Source organism: Rattus rattus, chromosome 3 (genome assembly GCF_011064425.1).
Source record: "Rattus rattus isolate New Zealand chromosome 3, Rrattus_CSIRO_v1, whole genome shotgun sequence".
NCBI lineage: Eukaryota > Metazoa > Chordata > Mammalia > Rodentia > Muridae > Rattus > Rattus rattus.
Genome location: NC_046156.1, coordinates 112,231,798 through 112,250,922, shown reverse-complemented (window position 1 = coordinate 112,250,922; position 19,125 = coordinate 112,231,798). Strand labels below are relative to the sequence as shown.

General features: G+C 36.2%; 1 protein-coding gene across 4 annotated transcripts in view; it reads right to left on the bottom strand.

Moving 5' to 3' along the window:
- Nucleotides 1-19,125, bottom strand: part of Sclt1 (sodium channel and clathrin linker 1) — a 133,171-nt gene that overhangs the window by 81,252 nt on the left and 32,794 nt on the right. For all 4 annotated transcript variants that reach the window (XM_032898450.1, XM_032898451.1, XM_032898453.1 and 1 more), the window contains 3 exons: nt 13,638-13,760; nt 11,974-12,039; nt 6,702-6,772 (listed from right to left, as the gene is read on the bottom strand). In XM_032898450.1, coding sequence (XP_032754341.1) covers nt 6,702-6,772; nt 11,974-12,039; nt 13,638-13,760 — 260 coding nt within the window. The remainder of the gene's footprint in view (nt 1-6,701; nt 6,773-11,973; nt 12,040-13,637; nt 13,761-19,125) is intronic.

Sequence of the window (19,125 nt, the reverse complement as noted above, 5' to 3'; positions counted from 1 at the left end):
ACTGTGCACATGACGGAGCACTGTGCACATGATGAGCACTGTGCACATGATGGAGCACTGTGCACATGAGGAGCACTGTGCACATGACGGAGCACTGTGCACATGACGGAGCACTGTGCACATGACGGAGCACTGTGCACATGACGGAGCACTGTGCACATGACATCACTAAGGAGGGCCAGGGAGTGAAGCTGGAGAACACAGCCTCAAGAGCCTCGTGTGCTGTGGCAGAGTATCTCTACAACTGTCAAACACGGAAACAAAAGAAGCGTTAATTATATGTTCACAAGATTTTAGCTTTTGAAATCATATTATCAGACAACAAATGAAACTGTGTTTCAGTGTAAGTATAAATGTGTTTAAAGAATTCCTAATTTACTTTTTCTTGGCATGGTAATATAGCTCATCTCAAAACTGAATTTTGGTAATGTCAATATGCCCATCATTCAGAATCTGTCAAGCTTGAAAGCAACACTCTTTCCCTCAAAGAAGCATCTGCTTATCCTTATGCTCATTCAAATCTGTGGCAGGAAAAGCAGGCATAGTTTTATGTATACAACTCTGAACTGCTTAATGTTGAGCTATAGAATACCGTTGGTAAATATTATGGCAAAGTTGCTTACGGACAGCACAATACTCAAACCAGCATTATCATTCTCAACTTATTTAATCTCAAGTCACAGTCTTTACACCGAAAGTCCAAAACCAGATGAATGTTCCTCACAGATGTCAAAAATAAACATATCCACTCATAGTGCTTTCTTTTCCAGTCAACACTCACTCTTGATTCTTTATGGCTGTGAATACTGTCAGCAAGCCCTGCTTAGCATCTCAGTGAGATTAGCAATGAAAAGATGTGAATTCTAACTTGGCTTTTCCTTGAGTCTATTGGAAAACCCTGAGTAGATGAGATAGTTCAAGCCTTTGGTTCCATGTAGTTTAAACAGTGGGAAGTTAAATCAAATGGCTATTACTATGCTCTCTGCCAGATCAACTTTGCAATAGTTTACCTTGACCTCTAACCCCAAGTTCTTCAATTTCCCTCTCAGCATGAATCTTCCATATCCAATTTATTTCTTAGTACATGACTGCAGGTCCTTATGAACCAATTTCCTTACTCAACTTTCTTCCAAGACCTAGCTTTGCATTCTAAGTCATACTACTAAGTTACAGTGATTGTTTTTTCCTTGTCGTCTTTTCTGGGCCTTGAGTTCAGAGTTAAACATAATGTTAGATGACTCATTGTTTTCAACTGTAATGACAAAGCTTTCAGTATTATTTGGTGGTCCTTTTCCTCTTTGTTTTTGAAGTTCAAGTTAAACCAAGATATATGTTATTATTGCATATTTTCAACTACAATTCTGTATCTGTTTAATGTAAACAATATTTTTTAGATCTATGTTTTGACATTTAATTATAACTTTATATGAAATACATGAATGTTTGTTGTTGATACCTTGTTTTTCACACAAGTAATTGTGACATTTTACATGCTGTTCCCTTGGTGATAAACAAGTAGCCTGACTGCAGCTCCCAAATTCTACAAATAGCCACAGTTCTCAGAAACAATGACTAAGTTAGGGAATAAAACTGCTAGAAATGTTTTTATTTTAGAAACAAATATATATATATATATTTAGTATTTCTACTATACATATTAAATAAGGATACATGTCTCTATAGCTAAAATGTCTATAGTGAATAGAGACTATTATTTAAAAATTGTTGAACAATGTTAATGTATACTATTCTCTTTTAGACATTATTATATTCTACTTTCAATCTATACACATAAACATGCATGTTTACACACATACACACACCAACACAAAGAGAGAAAGATGGAGGGAGGGCAGGAGAGGGAGAGGAGAGAGAGGAGAGAGAAAGAAAGAAACATTTTTTTGAGATATGGGTTTTACATGGGTTAGCCTCAAACTCACAATTCTCCTGACTCTACTTAAGTGATAAGATTACAGGTGGGTGTCTTTATGTCAAGTTTCCATTTTATAATTCTGGCATTAATTTTTGAGTATAAATTAATACTAATATAGACGAAGAATTCTGAACCAAGAAATACAAAAAATCTGAAACACTAAGAAATCCAAAACATTTTCAGTACCAAGACAATGGAACATGAGAGAAACTTATACCTGACCTCATATGATAGCCTGTAGTAAAAATATTTGCAAACTAAAATTATTATATTAAATTACTTTCATGCTCTGAGTATAAGACATAAAATAAATTAATTTTGCTCTTAGACTTGATTTTACTTCTAAGTCAACACTTTGTGTATATGTAAATATGCCAAACTTTCAAAACAAAACTCAAAACCACTCAAGTCTGTAATAGTTATGTCATATTGCTTAGTTTTCATTTTTCAGCATGCTGTGACCTTTGAAATGTTTTCTCTAAGTCTTTGTCCAATTATCTTTGGCTCTTACTTATCAGTCTTTTCTATTTTGGCTTACATTTTAAAATTCCCCAACCACACGAAGGTCAGGAAGACCAAAGTGTGGATGCTTCAGTCCTTCTTAGAAGGGAGAACAAAATACTCAAGGGAGGAAATACGGAGACAAAGTGTGGAGCAAAGACTGAAGGGAAGGCCATCAGAGTCTGCTCCAACTGGGTATACAGCCATCTAAAGACACTAAACCTAGACAATATTGGTGATGCCAAGTAGCACTTGCTGACAGGAGCCTGATATAGCTGTCTCCTGAGAGGCTCTGTCAGAGCCTAACAAATACAGAGGCGGATGCTCGCAGTAAATCATTGGACTGAGCACTGGGTCCCCAATGGAGGAGTTAGAAGGAGCTGAAGGACTGAAGGAGCTGAAGGGGTTTGCAATCCATAGGAAGAACAACAATATCAACTAACCAGACACCACAGAGCTCCCAGGGACTAAACCACCAACCAAAGAGTACACATGGCTCCAACAACATATGTAGCAGATGATGGCCTTGCTGGGCATCAATGGGAGGAAAGACCCTTGGTCTTGTGATGGCTTGATGCCCCAGTATAGGGGAATGCCAGGGCTGGAGGTGGGAGAGAGTAGGTGGATGGGAGAGGGAACACCCTCATAGAAGCAGGGGGAGAGAGGATGGAATAGGGGGTTTGTGGAGGGGAAACCAAGAAAGGAGATAACATTTAAAATGTAAATAGAGAAAATATTCAATAAAAAAGACATAGATAAAAAAATGTTGAATAAGAAATATTTTCCCATATACAATGTGTATATGACTTAAAACAAGAAGCATTATACCATGAACATAAATAATATTCATGTTTTAATGTTTAAAATGAATTTAAGTATAAAAACCATGTTTTCCCAGAAAAATCTTTAGATTATTTTATTAAATAAATTGTGAAGTTTTGCATCTCAATTTAGATACTAAACCCATAAAACTATATAAAAATACATTTGGAAAGGAAAATTCCAATAAAACTTTCTTACAGATACAAAGTATTCACAATATAATGGTTCCACTGACTCAAAATGTTAATTCTGACATACCACATTTCCATGAATACATTGTTTTATTTGATTAAGCTCACCCTTATAAATAACAATGCTTTTTTTTCTTTTTTTTCGGGGCTGGGGATAACCCCCAGGGCTCGCGCTTACAAAAGTGCTCTGCTGAGCTAAATCCCCTAACCCCAACAATGTTTTTTTAACCTGCACAATTATCTTGGTAGTGGAAAGTAAAAAAAAATTATCAAGAAACAAACTAGATTACTGCACCTCTTTTAATCTCTTTTTATTTATAGACCTTCTATCTCTTTTCTCTCTGTCTCTCTTTTCTGAACAATTTATTCCAAATTACATTAATCTAAAATATAAGGACGCAAACTAAAGAACTGAATTTTGTCTGGCACAGTAGCTTTCAGTTTTCTGTTTTGTTTTTAGATTTTTATATTTTTTTGCTGAGATTTCTCATTCTGTCACTGCAAATGTCTACTTCAATTTTACTCATTGTTTACATAAGGTGTGTGTTAGCACAGTGTGTACATAGGTATGTTTGTCTCTAATGCTAACTTATGTACACATATGTGGAGGCCACAGAAGAACATCGAGTCTTTTCCTCTATTGCTCTTTGTCTTACTCATGGTCTCTCACAGAAAACAAGGCTCTCCATTTTCTCAGCAAGGGTAAAGCCCACAAACTCTTACAATTCTCCTCTCCTGCCCTCTTCAGGGCTACAGTCACGCAGAGCTATGCTTAGCCTTTTATAGCTCTGCTAGGGATCTGACTTTAGGTTCAATGCTTGCAGATCTTATCCACTGAGTCATCTCCCCAGTCCCTATCATTTAAATTTTTCCAAGCTGTTCCTAATTGCTCACTGATTCACTTTGTTTTGCTTCTTTAAAAGATTTTGTTAAAAGAAGGCAAAACAAACAAAACAAAAAAGGATAGCCAATTCATATTGATGAAGGATTCAAGTACAGTGAACATTATATACACCCAATACTACAACATCATTATCATAAACCAACTCTTCTAGTCCTAAAAGCCAAAAAACCCCTTCAAAACAACAATAGTGGGTGCCTTCAATAACATTTCATTCTTAGTAATCATTCTCATCATCTAAGCCATCCAGATAAAATATATGAACAAACTTCAGAATAAACTATATTATAGATCAAATGCACTTAAGAGACACCTATGAACTATTCCACCCAAAAGGTGCAAAGTACTCTGTGATGGTTTGTATATGGTTGGCCCAAAGAGTGGCACTACTAGACGGCATGGTCTTGTTGGAATAGGAGTGTTACTGTGGGTGTGGGCTTAAGACCCTCAAACTAGCTGCCTGAAAGTCAGTCTCCCACAACAGCCTTCAGATGAAGATGTAGAACTCTCAGCTCCTCCTGTACTATGCCTGCCTGGATGCTTCCATGTTTCTGCCTTGATGATACTGGACTGAACCTCTTGACCTGTAAGACAGTTCCAATTAAATGTTGTCTTTTATAAAACTTGCCTTGGTTATGGTGTCTGTTCATATCAGTAAAACCCTAAGACATGCACATTTCTAAATACTGAGTCACTAAAAGAATCAGGAGGAAAATAAAACAATACTTAGAATCAAATGAGAATGAGATCACAACACACTGGAACCTGAGGGAAACAGAAAAAAGTAGTTATAACAGGAAACTTTGCAGTTACAAATGCCTAGTAAAAAAATCAGATATAGTCGAATAATAAAACTCAAGATCTTGGAAAAGTTTACCTCCAAATCAGTGCAAGGAAAGAAATAATAAAGACCAGAGTTGACTTCTGCTTACATTCCTGGCCAAAGAGGAACCTGCCTAGTGCCCTCTGGATACAGGAATATAGGGGCAGTGATTGGCAAGAATATAGGAGCTCCCTGTACTCAAATTCCATGGTAGAGAGAGCTGGACCCTTAAAAGTGCCTACACTCCTGAGAACTCAGAGGAGTCAACTACTTTCTGCCCATATTCCTGACCCAAGAGGAAATCGCCTAGTGCCATCTGTGCCCTCTAGACACAGGGAACTAGAAGCAGTCAGGGGCAGGACCCTTCCAGTTTCTGCCTGCACCGAGAGACTGAAGCCAGTCACCAGGAGCACCTACACACCTGAGAGCAGAGGTAAGACCAACTCTTCTGCTCCAAGTGACCCACGTGGAGGCTTCAGTTCACACAAACCCAGGAGTAACTCTCTGTTCCCAGATCCTGCTGAAAGAAAACAGGTCTACAGGAGTGCTGACACAAAGACTTACAGAAGGGTCAAGCCACTGTCAGAGAAAGCAAGACAAGCTAACACCAGAGACAACCTGAGGCAAGAGGCAACTGAAAACAAGACTGCTTGGCATCATCAGAGCCCAGTTTCTCACAAAGCAAATACTGGATATTCAAACACAAGATATGGATTTAAAAGCAAATCTCAAATCTCATAATGATGATGGAGGATTTTAGGAAGGACATAATAACTCCCATATAGAAATACAGGACACCACAGGTAAACAAGTTGAATCTGTTAAAGAGTAAACACAAAAATCCCTTAAAGAATTTTAGGAAAACACAACAAAACAGGTGAAGGAATTGAAGAAAACAATCCAGGATATAAAAATGGAAATAGAAACAATAAAGAAAGCACAAAGGGAGACAATCGTGGAGTTAAAACCTAGGAAAGAGATCAGGAGTCATAGATGTCATTGGAGTCATCACCAACAGAATACAAGAGACAGAAGAGAGAATCTCAGGGGCAGAAGACACCATAGAAAACATCGACACAACCCTCAAAGATAATGTAAAACACAAAAAGCTCCTAACCCAAAATATCCAGGAAATCTAGGACACAATGAGAAGATCAAACCTAAGAATAATAGGTACAGAAGAGAGTGAAGACTCCCAACTTAAAGGGTCAGTAAATATCTTCAACAAAATTATAGAAGAAAACTTCCCTAACCTAAAGAAAGAGAGGCCCATAAACATACAAGAAGCCTACAGAATTCAAAATAGATTGGACCAGAAGAGAAATTCCTCCTGTCACATAATAGTCAAAACACCAAATGCACAAAACAAAGAAAGAATATTAAAAGCAGTTAGGAGAAAAAGGTCAAGGTTTAATAAAAGGGAGAAAGAAAAATAATAGGAAAAATCTATGGTATTATAACAAATCTCCCTGAATGAATGTAATTAATAAAAAACAAACAGACAAAACAAAACTCATGTCTAAAAAATACCTAAGTTGTTTTCGAAGTTTCTCAATCTCCATGTTTTGTTCAGTTACTGTTTTCAGGAAGTGGTGGTTAGTCTGTCATAAGAACAAATCAAAAACATTAATTAGAACACTTAGGAACTGTATTTTTAACAACATAAAGCATATAAGCCAAAAGGAAAAACCAAAAAAAAACGAATCTTGCTAATGACTACATCTTTTGAGGGCAAATGTAACCTTGTGTCTTCAAGAAGAAACCTCCATCACTTTACTCCCATGGATTCTGCTTCAAACTACCGGACCCTGCATTGCTGTACAAGTACTTTCTCTGGCTGATCTTTTACCCCTCAACATGTGTACAAATCTGAAAAGTGCTACAAGTTATGGATTCAATGCTGTATCTTGTAGAACAATGTTAGTGGGATGGGTGGGACAAAACCTGTATCTATCCCTGAGGTTAAGCTCAAGAAACGTTGCTAATTTATCTGGTTAATTTTAAAAAATTGAAAATTCCATGTACTTATTGGAGAAAGACACATGCCACAGTACATGAAGGTCAAAAGCTGACTTGTGGAAATCAGTTCTTTCCTTCTAACACATAGATAGGTCTCAGGGATTAAACTCAGGTTTTCAGTCTTGGCAGCACCCTTTATCTACCAAGTCATCTTTCTGGCCCAATTTATTTTATTTTAAAATCAATTTATAATATAGATAGTCTTATTATATATAGCTTATTCTTCCTATCTTTCTGACTGCTTCCAGGAATATTCATCTGTGGCAGCTTATTTGTATTTCATGCTTTATTTTATTTTCACTATAATGTATAAAATGATGGGCTTCATTATAACATGTAAAAGTACAAGTGTGCTCAGTCAGATTTACCCCATTATCATTTCTTTGCCCATTCTCTTCTTTATTCTTTTACATCTCTGTAAGCCCGTTTAAAATAAAAATGTGTATCATTTCTTTCTTCTCTCCACCCCTCCCACATTTTACTGCATATATCCCTTCCAAATTCATAGTCTTATTCTTTATTATTGTCATACATGCTTCATGTATAACTATATAAGTGTAACCTCCTGAGTGTATTTACTGTTGCTTATGTCACTTGTAATTAGATAACCATTTAGGGTGCTCCTGTCTGGTGAAGACAAATTCTTCTCTAAATAGCTTTCAATCTATAGCTCTTCATTTGGCTACGGGGTGTCTGTTAAGTCTATTTGGTCATCTTCAGGCCTCCCTTCTCCCTGGGGTCCTTGCTACTATTGGCCCATGAGGACAAAATGGGCAGAGTGATAAACAGGGTTTCAGACAGCCAGTGAGTACGAACAGTAATAATGATATACCAAGACCAGCTTTAGGGAGACAGATCAACCTTACTCGGGGTGAATCAAGGGTTATACAGTTTTGGGGAAGGGGATGTTGGAATATTCAGGATGGGCAAAGGTCACTGGCAGAATGCTAAGGTACTGAGATGTCTCAGTAGCATAGGGAAGCATTCCAGGAATCTCAGTGCTAGCTAAAAGGCTTCTTGTCCAGAGAAAGGAAGCTGAACCTGTAATCATAACCAAGGCTATATGACATTTCCCAGGTATAGGGTGTGGGAGCTAGGATCCCTCAGGTTGAGAAGAGAAAGCCTCACTGACAAAGGAGTCTACCATTTTGCACTGAGCTCAGGGCCTTCTGACACATCAGACTTTGACCTTAGCAGCAGGGCAACAGCCCCCTATATGATTTCGTGCTGAAGTTTGTGTGAGTTTTTTCATCTGGATCATTTGTTTACTGATATTGAGTGGGGTAGTGCCATTCCCCACTATTATTACATCCTTTTATATCTAGTAATACTTGTTTTAGAAATGATACACCAACATTTGCTGCATACATACAAATGATAGTTACATTTTCTTTATTTTTTTTCTTTATTTTCTTTTTCTTTGTCAATATATAGGAGCCTCTACCTCTTCAGATTAGTTCTGGCTTGACGTTGTCTGCTCTGTACATATGGGTTTTTACTGTGGTGCATGCCAGATTCCTTCCTAATTCTTATTTGTTAATCTTTCCTAATGAGAATTATTCTTAGCTCTTCTGATTCTCTTTCCCTGCATTCTGCATTGGAATCTTCAATATATACCCTAATGATGGCTTAGTTGGCATGTGTTGCTTTCAGTTGTGTTCATCTTGGAAGATCTTCATCTCTCCATTGATTTTAAATAACTCTGTTGGATATGATTATCTTAGCTGGCAGCTATTTACTCTAAGAGATTGAAATATATCATATTGTGCTTTCTTGGCTCATAGAATTTCTCCTAAAAGGAGAGGTCTGAAGTAATCCTAAAAAGTTTGTCTTTAGAAGCAACTTGAGATTTTACTTATACTTTTACATTTTGTCATGTTTTCTAACTATTATCTGCCTGCCTGCCCATCCATCCATCCATCCTCCATCCATCCATCCATCCATCCATCCATCCATCCATCCATCCATCCATCCATCCATTCATCCATCCATCCCCCATCTCCTTTATTTAGGGCTGATTCATGTGGTTTTTTTTTTGAAACACCTTTGCTTTTTCATTTTTTTGGGTGACAGTTTTGGTTTCTAGGCATGAAAGAAAATTGGAATTCTCCTGGTTTTCAGACTGATGATACCTTCTGAGAGAGGACGTCTACCAATTAGCTAGTCACAGGGTTGGGAGGTATCCTATATTATTTTCCTCCTCCTAGAGATAGTGGCAGAAATAGCTTTGTGTACTTGGTTGTGGTAAATGAGGGGCAAGGCACTGTGGCATGCATCAGTCTATGTTATGAATTCCCCATTTTCCCCAGGCAGATACACCGTGCTGGACATAGCACAAAAACCATCAAGACTGTCATGTTTCTAGATAACGCTAAGAAGATAGGATGCTGGATGCAAAGATTTATTTTTTCCTGCAGGAAGAAGCCAAGAGCTGAGCTTTTACTTATTAGCTAGTAATGAGTAAGAAATGGATGGGGTCAATGACATCTATTAGTCCAAGCAGCACCACAGCACCATTTTCTGAACAGTGGCTAAACTGTCTAGGAACTTTGAGAATTCCAAGACAAACAAGACAGAAGTCAATCTTTTGAGAATCCTTTCAGAGAAGTTGAGGCTCTTATATGTGCATTCCAATGTCTGACTTCTTCTAGAGGAAGCTGGAAGCTAGAACTATTTTTGATCATAGGATCCTATGGTGCGGTACTGGACTTTTGGTACAAAGTAAAATCAACCCATTGGCTTTACCAAGTCTGGTAAAATCATCTCTCGGATGAAGAAACTGTTCAATGGTTCTGACTGCTGAATTAGAGAGAGAGAGAGAGAGAGAGAGAGAGAGAGAGAGAGAGAGAGAGAGAGAGAGAAAGGGTTCTGTCTATTCTCATACCTTCTTCAAGTCTTACTAAAATACTCTTATACTCATACTAAATATTTCCTATACTCATTATTTTATTGTGTATCAGCAGCCTAGTAAGAGACATTTTTAATGGAAATTGCTTGTCTTTTATAGGCAAATTCCTTTTTTTTTTTTTGATCTTGACTCAGATTGGCTTCTGCAACTAAGCTCTGGATACTCTTTGATTTACACAAGATTGTTTCATGAGAGTTTTGTAGTTGTTTGGTAAAAAACAAAAACAAAAAAACAAAAAAACAAAAAAAAAAAAAAACCAAAAAAAAAAAAAAAAAAAAAAAAAAAACAAAAAAAACTCTATAGTTCTGGCCTGAGAGTATGCATTTTTTTTTTTCTTTTTTAAGACAGGGTTTCACAAGCATTGCCTTAATTCAAAGAGATCTGCCTACCTTGGCCATTGCTTCATGAATGCTGGAATGAACAGCATCAGCATATACCCCTTGTTTTACATACCCCTTGGGAATACTCAAACATGCTTTTCCTATGACTTTCCTTAAAAATATTTAGTGGTCACTGATACAATAAGGTATCTATAGTAGAGATACCAAAGGATTATTAATTCCTACAGTTCTGAGAGATATACTCAGAGAAACGATAAATAATTGTGACACTAGGTTAAAGTACTAGCTTCCGTGTAGAAATATATTATTAAAAAGCCTTTAATTATGAACTCAGCAATCCTTTTGTCTTGGAGCATTAAGACTCCTCAGAAGTAAATTATAAAAAAAATAGTAATAATAAAATAAGTCTATGATTAGAAATCTCAAATGTTAACCAGATTTGGTAGCTCATGTCTACAACCCAGTACTAGGGAAAGTGAGGCAGGAGGACTGTCAGGAGTTTGAAGCCAGGTCGGGTAAATCCAAGCTAGCCTAAGTCATAGTATGAGACTAATGTCTCAAAAATAACACAAACAAAAAAGGAGATTCTATATGTTAGCATAAGTAGTCAACATTTGATTAATAAGACATTGCAATAAAATGGGATAACTTACTTTTGATGACATAACTCTACTCTTAAGCACAGACATTGTTTAGGTATTAGCAAGAATTAGCAGAGTAACTAGGGAAGAATGAAAAGCAAAGGGAGGGATCACCCAGAGTGCTATAATTCTATTTAATTCTATTTTAATTCTATATAATTCTATTACTCAACAATGAGTAAAAATAAAATTCCAAGGAGATAAACAAAAGGAAAGGAGAATTAACAGACAGGAGGTAGAACAGGGAGGCTGAATAATATTTGTTTTAGAAAATTTAGAAAAATTTATATATATATATATACACATTACACATATTAATCCGTATATAGGCAGTTGATTTACAAATGTTTCTTAGTTTAATTTTTCAAAACAAATCAATTCATTCATTCAACACAGAACTATGTACTTCTTAACACATTTCTGGCTGTGTGTGATAAGAAACACTAAAGATTAGGTGTGTGCATTACTTTTGAGGAGTTGATTACTGTACTCTTAAGAGAGCTTGCCAAACCCTGAGAAAGTTTTCAGATTAGGATGAAATTCAAATACACATGGGTTAGATCTTTAAAGGGCACTGTTCAGTTTAAAGAAGTGTGTTCAGTTACTGCATATGTAAGGAAATCAGAAGAGATACTGTTCATATGCCTTAATTCAGACAACAAGTTTTGTTGCTTTGATGTGAATAAGAATGAATAAATATAGTTACAGTTTCTAATTTATAAAAAGTACAGAAACATCACTCTACTCTTAAGCACAGACATTGTTTAGGTATTAGCAAGAATTAGGGTAACTAGAGAAGAATGAAAAGCAAAGGGAAGGATCACCCAGAGTGCTATAATTCTATTTAATTCTATTAATTAATTCAGGTACAGAAAATGTTTATTTCCACTTACCATTTCAATGTTCTCATTAGCAACATGGAGTTTCTTGGTTAGTTGTTGAAAATTGTTCAGCTGGTCCTAATAGGAAAATAAAGCAAGTCCATAGTGTTTGGCCTGTAGCCCATGCTTTAAATAAAACTAAAATCAAGTCTAACATCATACACCTAAATTTGTATGACATGAGCATTATAACTTTTATTGTGTGAATTAGTAGTGAAATAAAGAAAAAAATATAAATGATTAAAAATGAAACAAGGAGGCAATGGTGTTACTAATGGTTTACATTTATGTAAAATCATTATTTGTATAAATACATTCACCAATAAGTAATATTTTAAATATAAAACTTAAATATAAAAGATATATTTACTAACATTTAAGTGACTAGAAATTTCAAAAGCTAGAGAGTATGTGCACAGCACTGGAAACTACACATTCAAGTATATCTAAAATGGATAAGATTAACTGTGCAAAGGAGTCACTGTGGTAATTGTACAACTATTGTATGAAAGACCCATGCCTCACAAGTTTAAAATAATTTCATCAGGTCATACAGTCCCATTAAGCACTAATTGTATAAATAACAAAGTTGGAGCAGGTTGTTAACGTAATAGATAACAAATGATTAATAGATAACCAGGGAAATAAGATGAAGTACTATTTGTAAATTTATTTATTAAAAAAATCAAATGTTGTAGAAATTACTATAGTAGAAGGATATTACGTGAGAATGACAAAATAAATTTATGGCCTTACTATTGATCTGAATTAGGAAACAGCCTTGAAGAATTTACTTGTATTATCTACTAGAACCCAGAAGCTAAAAGTTTTATAGATCAGATTATATATGTTATTTCAAACCACAGAATGGATTAAAAGAATATTTGTAAACTAGAATATCATATAAGTATCACAGGGATTACAGTCAGAAGTTTACTATGATGCTATTAAGAGTATTCACAAACCTGAACTGAAGAATCGACAAATGAGAATTATGATAATCCACTTATTTTAACAGATAACTCTTAAGTCCATAGTACTCAAATGTACTTAGCAGTAAAAGATCGAACAACAACAAAATACCAATGAGGGGAGACTTAGCAATGAGACAGGAAGTCTTTATGAGACAGTTTGTTAACAGAGGTATAAATCAAAAGTTAGATGCCCAATATAAAAACACTTTTGCTCTAGATAGAAATAAATCTTCAATAACTAATAAGATTTCTATGATAAAATTATAATTAATTTATTGTCAACATTGTAGACATCTATTGTAGTAATCTGTTCAATATTCAGTTGTGTGAACATTGCTATTTGAAAGTACATCATTGTATTTGAACGAGTTTCTCCACTCACTGGAACTCAATGAACAATTTTGGTTTTGTTTCAAAAAAGGTAGGAAATTAATTAATTAAAACGCCAGAGGTCAGTTTATAAAAAACAATTTTGTATTTCTTTCCCAAACTAATACACCTTTTAATTTTAATTCTAGTTGCATTCAAACACAGAATGCATGGAGGCAGGTCTTGATTCCTAATCTGTTTCAATGATGCTGAGACATATTTATTGTTAACATTAGAAAATATGATAGACTTTAGGAGCTTCTTTCCAAAACAATGTTTTTCATGATACAATTTCCGACAAATATATAAGAAAATCATGAAACCTAGGCTTACTTTTTGTTTCCGGTTTTCAAATACATGAATCTGGGCTTCAGTCATATGTTCCTGGTAGAGTTTCTGAACACTTTCTAACTCCTGAGATGCAGTCTGCCAGAGTTGCACAGCCCAATTTTTCTCCTATCAAACAAAAACAAAAAAGCCTGATAGTTTCTTAAAGTATCAGCAAGCTATTTACTGATGGAATATATAATCATTTATAGGTACAAAGCAAATCTAGAATGTATATAAAGATGCTAGCCATGCAGTTTAGTGTAAGAACACTTTCAGGGAATCCTTTATTTAGGGAAGTTAACTATTATGTGATATACTTAACACAAACTACAATGACCACAATCATGACTAGATGATGCACTCTTAGGGAATAACATTGTATATATAGTCCATCACTGACAGGTTGTTATGTGGGATGTGACTGTAATATAATCTTCAGGCTTTTAAAATTTTAGTAATTTTCTTATGTTGAGAATTTTCTTTTACTTAGATTTAATAGCTAAAATTAATGTTATCAGCAATACATATTGAAAGTCACTATATTTCTTTTATAAAATGTAAAAATTAAGCATTGATATTACCAAGAGAAGGTACAATATGGAAAGAGTTAAGTGCTTATTGTAGGAATATAAAGAAATATAGGGAACAGGAACAAGAAAGAAGTATTTAGAACTTTAGCATTAGCTCTTCTAATAAACATTACTAACTTGGATACAATCATCTTTATAAATGTTGATTGTTCACATCTATAAATCCTGAGTTGGTGATGCTGTTAAGGGAGCTTAAAGGAAGGAGAGGGGGCTCTGTCAGAGGAAGTCAACACTATGTGCAGGTTTTGAAGGTTTATATCTTTGTCCCACTTCTAGCTTGCTGTATCTGATTCCTATCATGGTTGAAAGAAGACCTCTCAGTTTTCTGTTCCTGTTACTGGCCTCTACTGTTTTCTTGTCACTGTGGGGTCTAAGTCTCTGGAATCATAAGCCTTTCTTCTTTTTGTTTTCATCTTTATTAACTTGGGTATTTCTTATCTACATTACAATATTTCGATTGTTATTCCCTTTCCAGGTTTCTGGGCCAACATTCCCCTAACCCCACCCCCACCCCTTCTCTACGGGTAGTCCCCTCTCCACCCTCCCCCCATTACCGCTCCCCACAACAATCACATTCACTGGGGGTTCAGTCTTAGCAGGACCAAGGGCTCCCCCTTCCACTGGTGCTCTTATTAGGCTATTCATTGCTACCTATGAGGTTGGAGCTCAGGGTCAGTCCATGTATAGTCTTTGGGTAGTGGCTTAGTCCCTGGAAGCTCTGGTTGGTTGGCATTGTTGTTCGTATGGGATCTCAAGCCCCTTTCAGTCCTTTCTCTGATTCCTTCAATGGGGATCCCGTTCTCAGTTCAGTGGTTTAATGATGGCATTTGCCTATGTATTTGCTGTATTCTGGCCGTGTCTCTCAGGAGAGATCTACATCTGGTTCCTGTCAGCCTGCACTTCTTTGCTTCATCCATCTTATCTACTTTGGTGGCTATATATGTATGGGTCACATGTGAGGCGGGCTCTGAATGGGTGTTCCTTCTGCCTTGGTTCTAAACTTTGCCTCCCTATTTCCTTCCAAGGGTACTCTGTTTGCCCTTTTAAAGGAGTGAGGCATTCGCATTTTGGTCATCCTTCTTGAGTTTCATGTGTTCTGTGCATATATAGTAATCCAAGGATCTGGGCTAATATCCACGTATCAATGAGTGTATACAATGTGTGTTTTCCTGTGATTGGGATACCTCACTCAGGATGATATTTTCCAGTTCCCTCCATGTGCCTATGAATTTCATAAAGTCATTGTTTTTGATAGCTGAGTAATAATCCATTGTGTAGATGTACCACATTTTCTGTATCCATTCCTCTGTTGAAGGGCATCTGGGCTCTTTCCAGCTTCTGACTATTATAAATAAGGCTGGTATGAACATAGTGGAGCATGTGTCTTTGTTATATGTTGGGCATTTTAGGATATATGCCCAAGAAGAGGTATAGCTGGGTCCTCAGGTAGTTCAATGTAGGAATTTTCTGAAGAACCTCAGACTGATTTCAGAATAGTTGTATCAGTCTACAATCCAACCAACAATGGAGAGGTGTTCCTCTTTCTCCACATCATCAGCCAGCATCTGCTGTCACCTGAGTTTTGATCTTAGCCATTCTCACTGGTGTGAGTGAAATCTCAGGGTTGTTTTGATTTACATTTCCTGATGACTAAAGATGTTGAACATTTCTTTGGTGTTTCTCAGCCATTAGCATTCCTCGGCTGTGAATTCTTTGTTTAGCTCTGAACCCCAATTTTTTTAATAGGGTTATTTGTTTCCCTGCAGTCTAACTTCTTGAGTTCTTTGTATATTTTGGATATAAGCTCTCTATCAGTTATAAGATTGGTAAAGATCTTTTCCCAATCTGTTGGTTGCCGTTTTGTCCTAACCACAGTGTCCTTTGCCTTACAGAACTTTTGTAGTTTTATGAGATCCCATTTGTCGATTCTTGATCTTAGAGCATAAGCCACTGGTGTTTTGTTCAGGAAATTTTCTCCAGTGTCCATGTGTTCGAGATTCTTCCCAATTTTTCTTCTATTAGTTTGAGTGTATCTGGTTTGATGTGGGGGCCCTTGATCCACTTGGACTTAAGCTTTGTACAGGGTGATAAGCATGGATCGATCTGCATTCTTCTTCATGCTGACCTCCAGTTGAACCAGCACCATTTGCTGAAAAGGCTATCTTTTTTCCACTGGATGGTTTTGGATCCTTTGTCAAAAATCAAGTGATCACAGGTGTGTGGGTTCATTTCTGGGTCTTCAATTCTATTCCACTGGTCTATCTATCTGTCTCTGTACCAATACCATGCAGTTTTATCACTATTGCTCTTTGTAATACCTTTTCTGAGTTCAGGGATAGTGATTCCCCAAAGTCCCTTTATTTTTGAGGATAGTTTAGCTATCCTGGGTTTTTTGTTATTCCAGATGAATTTGCAAATTGTTCTGTCTAACTCTTTGAAGAATTGAATTGGTATTTTGATGGGGATTACGTATTGAATCTGTAGATCACTTTTGGTAAAATGGTCATTTTACTATGTAATCCTGCCAATCCATGAGCATGGGAGATCTTTCCATCTTTGAGATCTTCTTCAATTTCTTTCTTGAGAGCTTGAAGTTCTTAGTCACAGATTTTCACTTGCTTGGTTAAAGTCACACTGAAATATTTTATATTATTTGGGACTATCATGAAGGGTGTCATTTCCATAATTTCTTTCTGGCTTCTCTTTTGTGTAGAGGAAGCTACTGATTTATTTGAGTTAATATTTTACCCAGCCACTTTGCTGAAGGTGTTTATCAAGTTTAGTAGTTCTCTGCTGGAACTTTTGGGAATCACTTAAATATACTATCATATCATCTGCAAATAGTGATATTTTGACTTCTTCTTTTCCGATCTGTATCTCTTTAATCTCCTTTTGTTGTCTGATTGCTCGAGCTAGAACTTCAAGAACTATATTGAATAAGTAGGGAGAGAGTGGGCAGCCTTGTCTAGTCCCTGATTTTAGTGGGATTGCTTCAAGTTTCTCTCCATTTAGTTTAATATTAGCTATTGGTTTACTGTATATGGCTTTTATTATGTTTAGGTATGGGCCTTGAATTCCTATTCTTTCCAGGACTTTTATCATGAAGGGGTATTGAATTTTGTCACATGCTTTCTCAGCATCTAATGAAATGATCATGTGGTTTTTATCTTTCAGTTTGTTTTTATAGTGGATTACGTTGATGGCTTTCTGTATATTAAACCATCCCTGCATCCCTGGGATGAAGCCTACTTGATCCTTGATGGATGATTGTTTTGATGTGCTCTTGGTTTGGTTTGCAAGAATTTATTGAGTATTTTTTAAGGCCGATATATCTATAAAGGAAATTGTCTGAAGTTCTCTTTCTTTGTTGGGTCTTTGTGGTTTAGGTATAAGAGTAATTGTATTTAATAGAAGGAATTTGGTAGTGCTCCATCTGTTTCAATTTTATGGAATAGTTTCAATAGTATTGGTATGAGGTCTTCTATGAAGGTCTGATAGAATTCTGCACTGAACCCATCTGGACCTGGGCTCTTTTTGGTTGGGAGACCTTTAATGACTGCTTCTATTTCGTTAGGAGTTAAGGGGGTGTTTAAATGTTTTATATGTTCCTGATTTGACTTTGGTAAATGGTATCTGTCTAGGAAATTGTCCATTTCCTGCAGATTTTCAAGTTTTGTTGAATATAGGCTTTTCTAGTAGGATCTGATGATTTTTTGAAGTTCCTCTGATTCTGTAGTTATGTCTCCCTTTTCATTTCTGATTTTGTTAATTTGGACACACTCTATGTGTCCTCTGTTTAGTCTGGCTAAGGGTTTACCTATCTTGTTGATTTTCTCAAAGAACCAGCTTTTGGTTCTGTTGATTCTTTGTATAGTCCTTTTTGTTTCTACTTGGTTGATTTCAGCTCTGAGTTTGATTATAAATCCTTTCTTCTTTAAGTTGCTTTTGGCCATTGCACTTTATCACAGCAAGCTCTGGATCTCAGGGGAAGTAGAGTGCACCACTTGTACTTTTTCTGAAAAGGCAGAGCTAAAAGAAGGTCATTCCTAGAGCATGCTGAGTATACTTTAGAATATAGAATTTCAATTTCTATAAATGATTATGAAATTATGCACTCAGAAAATGCACAGGTGACCCCCAACCCCCAATTAAGGAGGTTGGCCTAAAATTTATGATCTTTTTGCCTCTGCCTCCTAAATGATGAGAATATACAAAAATACATGGTCAAATGCTGAAATTCTATGTGAACAAATTCATGTGACCAAAACACAGTTCAAGGGGAAAAAAAAAAAAGATACTACTACTATTACCAGGAAGGAGGTTATTCAGATGGTCTCTTCCTAAAATCCCCTAATTGACTGTCATCTTTTTTCTGAAACCATTCATTAGTTTTGTCAGTATTTGAATCATCAAATTTGTTGATAAACAGAATTTGGAGCTAGAAGACATAGTTCAGATCTTCAAGTCCTGCATGGATAATTACAGACAACTGATTTCCTTCAGATTTTTATTTCCTTTAATATTTACCATTTCATTTCTTAATCATTCAGGTTATTAAAATGTCTCATATTTCAAAAAGCCCCAGAATAAGAATGACAAGAATTACCTGCAGTAGCACTTACAGTGTCCCTGCCTACTTTTCTGTTGTTTCATTTTTCAGATTTATTTTCTGTATTTTGTGTGCATGTATATGTGCACCATGTATGTGCCTTGTGCACACAGAAGTTAGAAGAGGCATTGCACCCCCTGATAATGGAGTTACAGATACGTGTGAGCCAGAATCTGTGTGCTGATAACTGAACCTAGGTCCTCTGTAAGATCAACACATGCTTTAGGTGCCTGTCATCTCTTCAGCACTTGTTCTTCATGTTTAGCCTAGGGCTTTGTACATGACAGACACG